Source organism: Chiloscyllium plagiosum, unplaced genomic scaffold (assembly GCF_037043375.1).
Source record: "Chiloscyllium plagiosum isolate Xiang-an unplaced genomic scaffold, Cpla_swu_hap1 HiC_scaffold_34, whole genome shotgun sequence".
Taxonomy (NCBI): Eukaryota; Metazoa; Chordata; class Chondrichthyes; order Orectolobiformes; family Hemiscylliidae; genus Chiloscyllium; species Chiloscyllium plagiosum.
The window spans coordinates 41,714,505-41,727,025 of record NW_028270172.1 but is presented as its reverse complement, the minus strand read 5'-3'; the positions used below and the strand labels follow the sequence as shown (position 1 = coordinate 41,727,025).

Here is a 12,521-nt window from a genome sequence, read left to right as displayed (position 1 = left end):
GCTGTGACGGGTGTGGTCTTGATTGCAGCGGGCGGAACATGCAGACCATGAGAGGACAGAGGAGGGGGCGGGACTGGGGGGGGCGGGGACAGAGGAGGGGGCGGGGCCAGAGGGGGCGAGGCCGACGCAAGGGGAATGCATTGTTGTGGGCGGGGTCCTGGGACGGCACGTGAAAAGGGGGCAGGCGGAGGCGGGGCGACGAGGGTGGGGGGCGTGGCCTCGGGTTGTTGGGCGGGGTTTGTGATGGGTGGGCGTGGTCATGGGGAGGTGGGCGCTTTGTGCAGCCGGCGGGCCCACAGCGGCATTTAAAGAGCCCGGACAGCGGGCAGTGCTGGAAACAAGCGGGTTGTGAGCGTGGCTGGTGCGTGAGCGAGTTTGCTGCCCTCAGTATTTAGTTTAGTTTAAACTACCTCAGAGGAGCAGCTGACTTGTTGCTGTGTTAATGTATTAGAGGGGGTGGTGGTGGGGGAAGGTGATCAGTCAGCCCGGGGGCCCTGCAACAACCTGGTGTTTATTTTTGGTCAAGTGTTGTAGCAGACGGAGTGAGGGAGCTGCTGCAGCCTGAGCCCCCCCACCCCGGAGCCAAGATGCACACCACCCAGAAGGACACCACCTTCACCAAGATCTTCGTCGGCGGGCTGCCCTACCACACCACGGACGCGTCGCTCCGCAAGTACTTCGAGGTGTTCGGCGATATCGAGGAGGCGGTGGTGATCACGGACCGGCAAACCGGCAAATCCCGCGGATACGGCTTTGTAAGTACCCGAGGGGAGGGCACAGAGCCCGGTCACCTTAAACACGAATGGGTCCGGTCCGGTCCGGTCCGGTCCGCTGGCTGTTTTACTGATGCCGGGGTGTGCCCCGGGTTTTCTTCGCCGTCTTTTTCTGTATTTTCTCTTGTGTGTCCAGGTGACCATGGCTGACCGGGCGGCGGCGGAGAGGGCATGCAAAGATCCCAACCCCATCATCGACGGCAGGAAAGCCAATGTCAACCTGGCCTACCTCGGGGCGAAACCACGCATCATGCAGCCGGGTGAGTGTGGGAGCCTGACTCAGGGGACAACACAACCAAGCCCCAGCATCACACTGTACGCACCGCCTCCCTCAGAATTTAAAACATTCACAACCCATTCAACAGAAATCTCACAAGAAAGAGCGTTAGGATATGAATGTGGGCGCTGCGATGTATATTCCCAGTAGCTGGCCAAAGCATTTGACCTGTAGTGGGGGGCGATGTCTGCCTGTCATTTTCTATTTCTATTTGTAACGTTGTCTCTGGTTTGTCTTTGACAGGTTTCGCTTTCGGAGTACAGCAGATTCACCCCGCTTTCGTCCCCAGGCCCTATGGGTAAGTACTTTCGCTGTCCTGCCGCAATTCATAACCGGCTTCCGCTTCAATTAAAGGCAGCTATGTTTCGACTGTTAACGCCTTCCGACCTCATCGAACTGCACCTCAACAATATTCTGTAAAACAGCAGGAGCCTGAAAGCGAGTCTGTGTCTATTTAACTAACCACGAAAGGGCGAATTAGTTTTAACACCCATTGTCAATGACTAACAAACTTTTGGAGAATAAATATATCTTCTCTTATGCTGTGCAATCTCTCACTGAGTCAAGTTCTGAAAGCGATTCTGTTCATCCAACCCACCATCCGGATAAATACTTGTGGTGCCGTGTAATGGTGTTATTTATTTATTTTAACAAATCGACTTTGTGCCCCCTTTTGGCTTGACTCAATTCTATGTATTTCTTTCTGATCTGACAGGGGTCGTTTACAGTTAAGATAACATGATGATGAGAGAAGCATTTGATGATATGAGGTGGAATAGTTACCGAATGAGCAGATCTTAAACTGTAACCAGTAGACTCAAACACACAAACAAGCTAAAATGGTGATTAACTGTTGCATGTATGTTATTTCTTAGAGTGCAATAGAGCTGCGTGTGCTTTTTACTTTTAATGAAGTGGTGTTTAGAGCTAAACAAGCAAACTGCGTGCTTTGTAATGAAGAGAGCTATAGTGAGGACTTTTCTGGAATTTTCTTTGTTCAAGAATGTTAATTTGTTTTGCCACTTGGGAGCAAGGGGTCCCACTTTATTTTGCTTTGTTGCTGTAGCCTGATTTCCAGTTTAACAATTCAGTTTCTGGGTTGTAGTGAGTGCTAAATTCTGTGTGATTTTATTTTTTGATTACCAAATCAACCCATCGCGTGCATGTTGCGATGTTTATTTATTTTGGTTTGGTTGTTTATTTTTAAATTTTGTTAACACAAGTGCAATCTTCTACAAATTCACGGATACAGTCATTAAGTATCCAGAACATCATAATTCAAGGTGGTTTCGGAAGAACACATTTCCTTAAAGACGTTCCTTGTACTTAGTGACCATCTAGTTATAGACTGGCTACCAGATCGGAGTAGACGAGATTATCTAAACATCAGTACATTTAGCCACTTTATAAGCTTTGTGCTGTAGATGAGTTCATTTTCAAATTTACATTCTAAAATGATTCATTCAGAATCTTTAAACGCTATTGCAATTTTGCCTGTACATTGTTTTTTAGATGTGTAAAGTTAAAGCTGAAGGCAAGATATAGGGAGGAACAACACGTTATAATATCTTTCATAGAATCCCTGTAGCATGGAAGCAGGCTTTTGCCCATCGAGACCACACTGACTATAGGTATGCAGTTTCCCACCCTATCCCTACATATTTTTCCTTTCATAAATTTATGTTGACTCATCTCCTATCACATTAATGAATTCTACATAGTAGTTTAGAAATTGGAGAAAATGTAACGAAACAACAATTCCCAAAAGCAAAAGGGGTGCCAAAAGCGTAGCATAGGTTTGCACACAATTTCAATCTGCTAATCTGTTTTCTCCTATGAATAAATGATGATCCATAACAATAAACTTCATAAGTAATAAATGAGTCATGGAATATGCAGGTGGAAAAGACCAAGTCATTCTAAGCTTTGAAAAGCAACATCATTATTTCATTGTACTGGGTACTGAAGACCTCATCCAAATTTTATGACTGCTGACCTAGGTTAACAGTTATGCACTTTGTCAGCTTACCTTTTCACATCAATCCTATTTGCAACAATTACTTTACTAAAGCACATGACAAAGAATTATCTAGCATACTTTAAAAAAAAAACCTATTATTTCACCAAATTATGATTATATGCAGCATTTGAAGGGAATAAATCCAAAGGGATCATTTTCACTGATAGTAAATTGAGGCTATAAAATTTTAAACTATTGCATGAAGGTATAGATTACAAATCAGACACATTTTTAAAAAGCAGGATTCTTGTGGATTGCACAAGGAAAGTTGCTTGTTTTGCCTTATACAGACATTTCCTCTGTTTAATAGATCCCTTTTAGTAGAAGATTAAAAATAGAGTCGGGAGTCATACTACAGCCTGTCTTGTCACTCATCCGGTGTGAAATGGCACGGGCTGGGGAGTGTGCTAAGAGTTCCCATGAGTTTAAAAGAGAATGACCCTTGTGAGCTCAGTTTCACATTCCAGCACCTGTTCAGTTTTCTATGGATTACAACCAAAAGCCAAGCCCAGCACTCCCCCCAGCTCCATCTCCTCCACCCTCAAACACATGTTAGAGATTCTGATACAGGAGACATTTTATCAACCAGTATCAGAACACAGTAACAATCATTTTCAAAATTTCTATCCAACTTTAGTTTGTCTATAGGATATAAGTATGTGGAAAAAATCCAAAATAAAATTTACAAGGATGACATTCAATCAGAGAGGTTGTAAGTGTCAAGGAGGGCTGAACATGCAGGTGCAGCTGGTTATGTACACTAGGGAGAAAGGAATATGAGCATATATTAGCAGGGTGGGAGGAAATAAATGAGTGGGAGGAGGTTTGCGTGGAACATACAGTGGCTGGGTTGAATGGCCTGTTTCTGTGCTCTTAAGTCTCTGTCTACACACAAAAAGTAACATGTCCTAATCAATATGTCTTAACCTACCATAGGTGATGTGTAGATTTGGCATAATTTGAAGCAGTACACTTACATATTTCTCTCAAATTCTGAAATATAGATGTTATTAACTTTAATTATATAACTTTTCAAAATTTACTATAACTGCTGGATTCTAGGGCATTTCTGTATGTACAAGTCACAATAACAAAAAAGTTTGAAGTCAGTTTTGATAGAATTTTCTTCACATTTCACAAAAGTATGCTTCCTAACTTGTTTCAAAGCACTCACTGATATTTGTTTTGCAGTTTTTTCACATGGTATCTGATAGAATGTTTGCCAATGTGGTCAGTTGAAAATTTAGCTGGGTGATTACTTTCAATGAATCTTTTCCTTGAAGTGATGACAATAATATGGAGAAGACATGGGGGAAATTGAATTCTTTATCTCACAAGCAACACGCCTAATCTTAACATATTTAACTTGCCTACTTTTGTGGATTCTGAGAGGATGAATGAGCATCTGCTTCCCAGGAGAATGAACAATATGGATACATCAAACTGGGAAAGCTTCATACAAGTATATTGTGTGAAAATAATAGTAGCATGCCATTTGGCACAATCATGGTTTAAAATCAATGCAAGTCTCATGATTAAGATCAGAACATGAAGGCATGGGAGCAAGTGATATCATTATCACATAGCAAGCCGGCTACAGAACAGAATAGTAATTAACTGCAAGAGCAAAAACTACTGGAAAAATTCAGCAGGTCAAGCAGAGAAATCAGGTTGATGAGCTGTCATTAGTTTGGGAGATCAGAGCTAGCACCACCATTGTTCATCTTGATAGAAACAATTCAGATTTAGGAATCAGGAATTCATTTACAACATGTATGGATGCCACCAAGTTGAAGGACATAGCTAATGCAGAGGAAGACCGTACCGTAATAAAGAGGATATTAATAAACATGCCAAATGGATATTTATTTGGCAAATGAGCATCACTATTGATAAGTATGAAGTGGTGCATTGTAGGAGGAAAAGTAAGGAGAGCATATGCTGCTTGGAAAATTGTTTCTAAACAGGGTAGAGGAGGAGAGGACTCTAGGCTACAGGAAATGTAATCACTAAAAGTAATTAAGTCAGAAGTCACACGACACCAGGTTATCATCCAACAGGTTTATTTAAAATCACAAGCTTTCGAAGCGCTGCTCTTTCATCAGCTGAAGTGGAGGGAGATGCGCAGGCATAGAATATATAGGCGGGTAAAAGTAATTACATTGATGAAATGGTAAATAAAGCTGAAAGCTCTTGACTTCCTTTCTAGAAGAATAGAATCGTACAGCATATTGGTTAGACCATACTTTGGAGTACTATGAACAGTTTTGGTCATGTTACAGTAAAGCTATAGAAACATTGAAGAATATGCAAAAACAAATTTAGAATTATTCCAGATCAGGGAGGTTGTGTTTTGGAAAAGCTTGACGGGCTGGAGCATTTTTCCCATAAACTGAGTCTAAGGGGTAATATGATTGAGGTATTTAAGATTACTACATTTTTCGCTGTCATGTTTTTTCATAAAAGATGTTTCAACTTGCATGGGAGAAGAACATGAGGGGGGCTGGTCATAAATATAAGGTAGTCACTAATAAATCCAATAATGAATGTAGGAGGAGTTCCTTTGCTAAAAAAGTGGTTAGAATGTGGAATTTCTTTTACCACAAAGAGTATTTAAATAACATGGATGTATTTAAGGTGAAGCTGGATAAATAGGTGAAAGAGAAAATAATAGAAGAATATGTTGATAGGAAGATGGGTAGGATCAGGCTTGCTTGTAGCATCAACACTCATTGATTATTTGGGCCAATTACCCAGATTCTGTGCTGTAAATATTAAACACTTACTCATTAAAAAGTACTTGATTAAATTTTGAGCTGCTTGCTGGTGTTTCCATTGCAATGTTAGGTGTGACTCTGTGCTGGAAGGAAGATCCCAAACAGCTGGTTTCAAGGTCAGGGGAAAAAATACCCAAATGAACAACTTCAGATGAAATAGTTCAGTTCCATTGTTGCTGCTAGGATTGATGGGAATTTAGCAGTATGCAAAATAAGGTATCTTATTTCACTTCAATAAATTGTATATGGGCAGTATTTTTACTAAACATACAAGTTGCATTTACATAGCACTAACAAAAGGTACTTACCAGGAAAGAAAAGTGAGAAAGATGAGGCTCCGAGTCTCAGCAAGTGTTTAGGACACAGACAGCTGAAGACCAGCTTGGAGCAAAATAAATCTGGGATACACAAATGACCATACTCGAGAGCAGAGAGATTTGGAGGTTACAGAGTTATGGGGCTTGAGACCTGAAAGATGCAGAGATGAGACTTTTAAAATCAAAGGATCACAGCACTGAAAACAAATAGTGATGGTGGATAATGATTCTTGGCATGTTTTATGGGCAGTAGATTTTTTTTCAACAAGTTCAAGCCTACAGATGGAGTTTGTTTTTCTCTTCTACCATGCATACTCTAAATGTAACATCGTCATTTTATAAAATCCATGTACCTTGAGTGAAAGGTTTCCAGTGGTTTCCATTGTGTCAAGTAGAAGAAATTAACAATGTTGATGATTGAAATCGAACATCGCTTTTATTTTGACAATTTTTTTGGCATTAGTTTATTTCTCTTTTGACAGCATGAAATGTGAAGTCTGACTGGGAATGAAGGACTTTAAAAGGGGGAGATAACTTCTTAAGATTGATTCCATTGATGTCTGTAATATTGTGCATGAAGCAGGTTTCTTCCATCTTTTAGAAATGTAGATATGGTCATTCTAACTCAGAACGAATACAATGAGATTTGTAACTTGTTACTTGTTCCTATTAAGGACATTGGACTTGCCCTCGGGCAGGAGGAGGATGTCATTGGCAGGCAAATAAGAGTGAGTGCCTTAAAATGAAGGCACTTTCTCACCAACATATTTAAATTTAAATTAAAAATTGGCCTTTATATATTAAAAAATGCATCACTGGTTGCAGAGAGAGATGGCTATTAAACAGCTAGTCTGTCCCCTCTTGTCAACAGAGACCATGAGGCCACTGGGAAAACACCAATTGGCCTCCTTTGATATCATTAACAAACTTAAAACAACCAAATCCCAGGTGTCTAATTTCTAAACCCTCTAATCATACCTCAAGGAAAAATGGCCATGGACAGAATGGAGCCATCTATTTTTAGCACCATCCTCTTGTCATTCTGGGCATGGACGAGCCTAAAAATTAATCTCTAACTGTGCATCACATGATTCCATCTGTTCAAATGCACCTCTGAGCTGTGGGACTTGAACCTGGGTCTTCTGACCCAGAAGCAGTGTCATTACCACTGTGCCACTTACAACATGCAGCTTCTTATATATGGCTGCTAAATTGTATCTGGGTTATTAGATATTTTAATCAACCAATGACACACGTCTGGAGCAAATGGCACGAGCCTTCTGGCCCAGATGTAGGGACGAGCCTTTTCAGCCCTAAAAGAATAATGGTCGTCCTTTGTAATGCTAGGATATTATTTAAAGATGGGCAGATTAGTTTCTCTAACACCAACTATGGGAAAGGTCTTTTTGAATCCCAGACTTGACATTTTCATATTAATTAATGAGATGATGATATTGCTGACAGGGCTAGCATTTGTTGCCCATCCCTTTTTGCCATTGAGAAGGTGGTGGTGTGCTATCTTTTCTTGTAGCAACTGAGTGGCTTACTGGGCACTTTCAGAAGGCCGTTATCAGTCAAGCACATTGAGCTCAAACTGCCGTGAAACACAGAGCAGGCCAGACAAGAGCAGCATATTTCTTTTCTTTATTAGAGAACCAGATGGGTTTTTCTGATAGTTTGCAGTCACCATTACTAATACTTACTTTCTCATTTCATATTTTATCTAACAAATGGACTAACAAATGGAATTTCAACTGCTGTGGTTGGATTTGTGTCTCAATTAGTAATCCATGCCTTGGGATTACTTGGCATTGACATACAATGCAATGCTATATCCCCAATTTGAAAACTGCTGCTATCATTCAATATCAAGTAGATTCTGCATGATATCTGAAGAAGAGGGAAGTAAACATTTGCTCACAACCTGTCGCATATACCATTGACACAACTTGAGACAATCTTCAGTTCAGACTGTGTATTTCCTGCTTTTTTTTTTAAATCAATGTTTGTAAAAGGTGGCAGCGAACAGTTTTGAAAAGAATGTTGGTTTCCATCTAATACACACAGTTGTATTTAAAAGATTTTTTTTATTTACCTATACAGTGACTACCTTTTAAACACAGTTTTGTTATTCAAGCTGTGTTTTTCTTTATATTGAGCAGATTATAAGCCATATTTTAACAAGGTGGTATTCTGTGTGCTTATTTGTATACACTTCATATTAAGTGGAAAGTTCAAATGTCTGACTTAATGTCTGACTAGATGTTGGACACAGTTCATCAGACTTTGCTTCTAACTGTACCCGTGAACTATTTAGAACTTGTATTACAGCTGCTCAATTGTTCTAATTGTGAACAAGATCAAAGATCAATTAAAATTCAGGAAAATTTTGCTAAACTGGATTGAGGTTGTAGTACTTCAGAAGACAATGATAATATCATTGTTATCAGGAATTACTGTTACAGAATTAGTCAAAAATGGATTTTGTTTATAATTTTCAATACTCTTTATCCTTCCTGGCATAGTCGTGATATCTCTAAGTTGGAAATGGCATAATAAAACTTTGTCAAAAAATGATGTACTTTAAAAATTCCACAATACCTTTATTCACAAAGTTTTGGGTATTCATCTGTTCCTCCTGTAGCCAACGTTTTATACATTTTTTTTTTTCCCCTCGGCTTTTTGTTGTGTATGGAATGACTTTTTTTTTTAAGTCAAAGTTTCCTAAAATTTGTAAAACCAAATGCTGTTGTGCTTCTGACAAAAGTGGATAAGTGAAATTGGACTCGTCAGCCTAGAGATCTTTTTAGCATGTTCATGTTTAGAAAGAAGATGGAAGTGTCTTTCGAAAGTTAAACCTGACAGTTTGTTTCATTAACTCCTACCTCCTGCCAGACATTAGGACAAAACAGAATTATAATTAGTTGTAACATGCCATCTAGTATAAGATGGGTTTCCAGCAGTTTCCATCTAATTGCTTGGTGACCAAGCCTGCACGTCTTAATGCTTAATTCACAACAATAACTAATAAACTGAGAAAAGGAAATCCTAGTTACCACTGAACTAATGTGATCATCTTCTACTAACTGACCTAAAATTTATATAGTCACTATGTTGTACAAGAACATACAGAATCACTGGGCACTGATTTAAGAGTGAAATCCCATAGATTGAAGAACAACTCAAAATATTTTATTTAAAGCTGTATATGCCATTTTATCTTATTAAATATATATAATTTCTTCAGCCTCACCAGTCATCTTTATCCCCTCTCGCTGTGACATGTTTTTCTTTCATGCCATCTTTGTCTTTTAGTGTCTTTTTTTTCTTTTGCATGTCATTAGGCGGATCGTTGCAAGCCAGATGATGGGGTCAAGGTTTATGTTTTCATTTGCTCTAGGACTTCTTCCTATGACCTTTTCTTAGAATGTAATGCACATGTACTGGACTTCAGTGCTGTGATTTTAATAATGTCTGTTGGATCTCTATTGGAGTCTCATTGAGTGATGAATCGGAGCCTCACTAGATTTCACGTGTAGAGTGATCTTGCCGTGTGACCATTTGTTTATCACCATGTGGCCTTTGTTTGGTATTTTTAATTTTTTTTTCTTTTTGTTTTTTGCCTGTGTTTTACTTTAATTAGGTGATGGGGTTGTGGATCTGTGATATGATATTAATGAGTGCCGAGACTGCATAGCAACACATAGGGTTGCCATGATATGTTTGCAACGACTACCGGCCAAAATATCAATAGAAACTGCCCTGCAAAATGTCAGTGAAATACTGTCCAAAACAAATTTGTTTAAAGTTCTGAATTTTTAGAAACCAAGACTAAAAACCTGAAACCTAATGAGACCTGACAAATTGTTTTCAGTTTTCTATGTATTATCTCTTGGTTTTAACTGTGCTACAACCATATTGCTTTTCATTAACCACTTTATTTAGTTATAAATGTAAAATTTCAGGATGTCAGAACTTGTCTTTTTTTGATATCTATTGTTATTATTTAACACACACTAGTTTGCTCTCTCTAAATCTAGTCACACATCCTGTTGTACCTAGTTGGCCAAAATCTTTTGTAAAATTTATTGCACATATAAAGGCCCTTGGGCATTCCACTGGTTCTATAATGGATTCATTAAGACTTCCTGTATTGTGGCAACCCTATATGCACAATAACAACTAGAACTTTAAAAACAGATCAAGCCCAAAATTGTTTCTTTACTGCTATTTTATTCTTGCTTATTCCACAGGATCCCCACTCATTATGTCTACCCACAAGCCTTTATGCAACCTGGAGTCGTCATCCCGCATGTGCAACCTGCAGCTGCTGCGACCCCTTACATTGACTACACGGGGACTGCCTACGCGCAGTATTCCGCAGCCACAGCTGCTGCTGCCGCTGCCGCCTATGAGCAATATCCATTCGCCGCAAGCCCTGCTGCTGCAGCAGCAGCTGCTGGTTATGTCACTGCCGCCGGGTACAGCTACGCAGTGCAGCAGCCCATGCCCAATGCAGCTCCTGGGGCAACTGCTGCTGCAGCCTTCAGCCAGTACCAGCCACAGCAGCTGCAAACTGACCGCCTGCAATAACAGTGGTACTTTTTTTAAAAAACCTAAAAGTACACCATACTTTTAGAATCAGGAGAGCAACCATATATTCCAGCACTCCTCAACTATTACAACTACAGGACATAAATAAATGGACATGGGGTGGGAGACAAAAGTATACTACTTTCTGATTGCGAGGAAAAATATTTTTGCAGCTTTGATTACTACAAACAATTGTGCTCTATACTGTCATAGCACAAGAAGATGGGATAGCAGAATATGCTTTTTTGTTTACGATCAAGAAATCTTTTAAAATGCAAGTCCAAAGCCTTCAACCAGCCTGCAACATTCATGTATTAACAATGGGACATAATGTAGTATAACTGTGTTCCAACCATTTCATCAGGGAAAATGCTGCGATTCTTTCAGTGTGTAACAACTGCAGGAGCTGTATGCAATAATGTGCGATATGCAATAATAATTTAAATAATAAATGAGATGTGCTCGTCAAGGGGTCCGTGAGATACTGAAACAATTCTACATTATAGTAATGACTACCAATTCAATTTAAAAGCACTGAATGTCATTTTTTTTAAACTCTGACCTATGCAAAGTATTTGAGATATTTGAAGTGTCTCTTGGGCATCGAACAATCAAAGCACATGACCATGTGGCATGATGGACAGGCACCAACACTATTTATTTTTTAAAATATATTCTTCGCTTCTATGCACGAATAGAACTCTGAGCAAGTGATCTGGATTTAATGGACAGAACAGCTGTGCGGACAATTAATAAGGTAGACAGTTCTGGAAATACACATCACTTGTGCATGTTTGATGACTTGTCACATTTTAATCCCCCCTGTCCTGTTTCACTTTTCGGGAAACTTTAACTGCTGCTGTCAGCACTTTGGATTCTGAAATCAGATCAGTCCCTAACAATAACAGTCTCCTCTTTCTGTTTTACTGCATCTGTCCATGGTCATTGATTGAAAGCAAAAAGGAGAAAAAAAAAGTGAATTTTATTAATCATTGATTGAAACTGTGCCTTATAAAAATACTGTATTGTAATACTATTTTAAAATTATTTATTGTGAATGTTATTACAGTACGCACACCACAGGGGACATAAGTGCGAAACTGTATATGTATTCAGCTCATTGCAATAAATTATTAAATAGGTATTAGTTTATAATGTTAGAGCATAGCAATCTTCAAAATGTTGACTCCAGTTTATTTAAAATATTTCTATGACGCACTGTTCAGTGGTATTGTTATCTTGACATTTGTCAGTTTTAGGATATTAAATTAATATTTACTCAGTTTTTTTCATAATGTTTTAAACTGTACATAGAAAGGTTTCTGACTTTAGGATTTTAGAAATGTCAAACTTTTAGATTTATGTTGGAATAGTTAAAACAATTATTCTGCCTGGTAGAAAGCTGTAACTGCTGCTCCGTAGCCTGTTTCTAAATCTCAATTGCTTACTATCTTAAATGTTTTTATTATATGTACTTCAAACAGGTGAATATTCTAAATATAGATTTTTTTTTTATACTTGATGAAAAAATCTAAGATTTTCTTACAAGGGAAAGACCACCAAGCATTTTGAAAACCTTTTTCATGTTGCTGGACAAATTTAATTAATCAAGCAATGGTAGCTAGCATTCTACAAAATTTCATCTTTAATATAAAAGTACTGTTGCTATCATGTTTCTATAACTGTACAAACTTCTTTATAATATATCAACATTCACCTCTACTACATACATTCAAAATAAAAAAAATTAAAAAATAAATGTCA

At 38.8% G+C, this 12,521-nt stretch overlaps 1 protein-coding gene across 1 annotated transcript; it reads left to right on the top strand.

The window, feature by feature from the left end:
* Positions 1-332: 332 nt before the first annotated feature.
* On the top strand, positions 333-12,521 carry LOC122564363 (RNA-binding protein 24). Its single transcript, XM_043719120.2, has 4 exons — positions 333-755; positions 910-1,033; positions 1,294-1,348; positions 10,418-12,521. The coding sequence occupies exons 1-4, from the start codon at positions 588-590 to the stop codon at positions 10,755-10,757; spliced, it is 687 nt and encodes a 228-aa protein (XP_043575055.1). The 5' UTR covers positions 333-587; the 3' UTR covers positions 10,758-12,521.

Excerpts from the sequence above, each read along its gene's own strand:
- LOC122564363 (XM_043719120.2), top strand. The coding sequence starts at position 588 with ATGCACACCACCCAGAAGGACACCACCTTCACCAAGATCTTCGTCGGC. Across the intron at positions 1,034-1,293 it reads ACCACGCATCATGCAGCCGG|GTTTCGCTTTCGGAGTACAG; the intron begins GTGAGTGTGGGA and ends TGTCTTTGACAG. Across the intron at positions 1,349-10,417 it reads TTCGTCCCCAGGCCCTATGG|GATCCCCACTCATTATGTCT; the intron begins GTAAGTACTTTC and ends CTTATTCCACAG.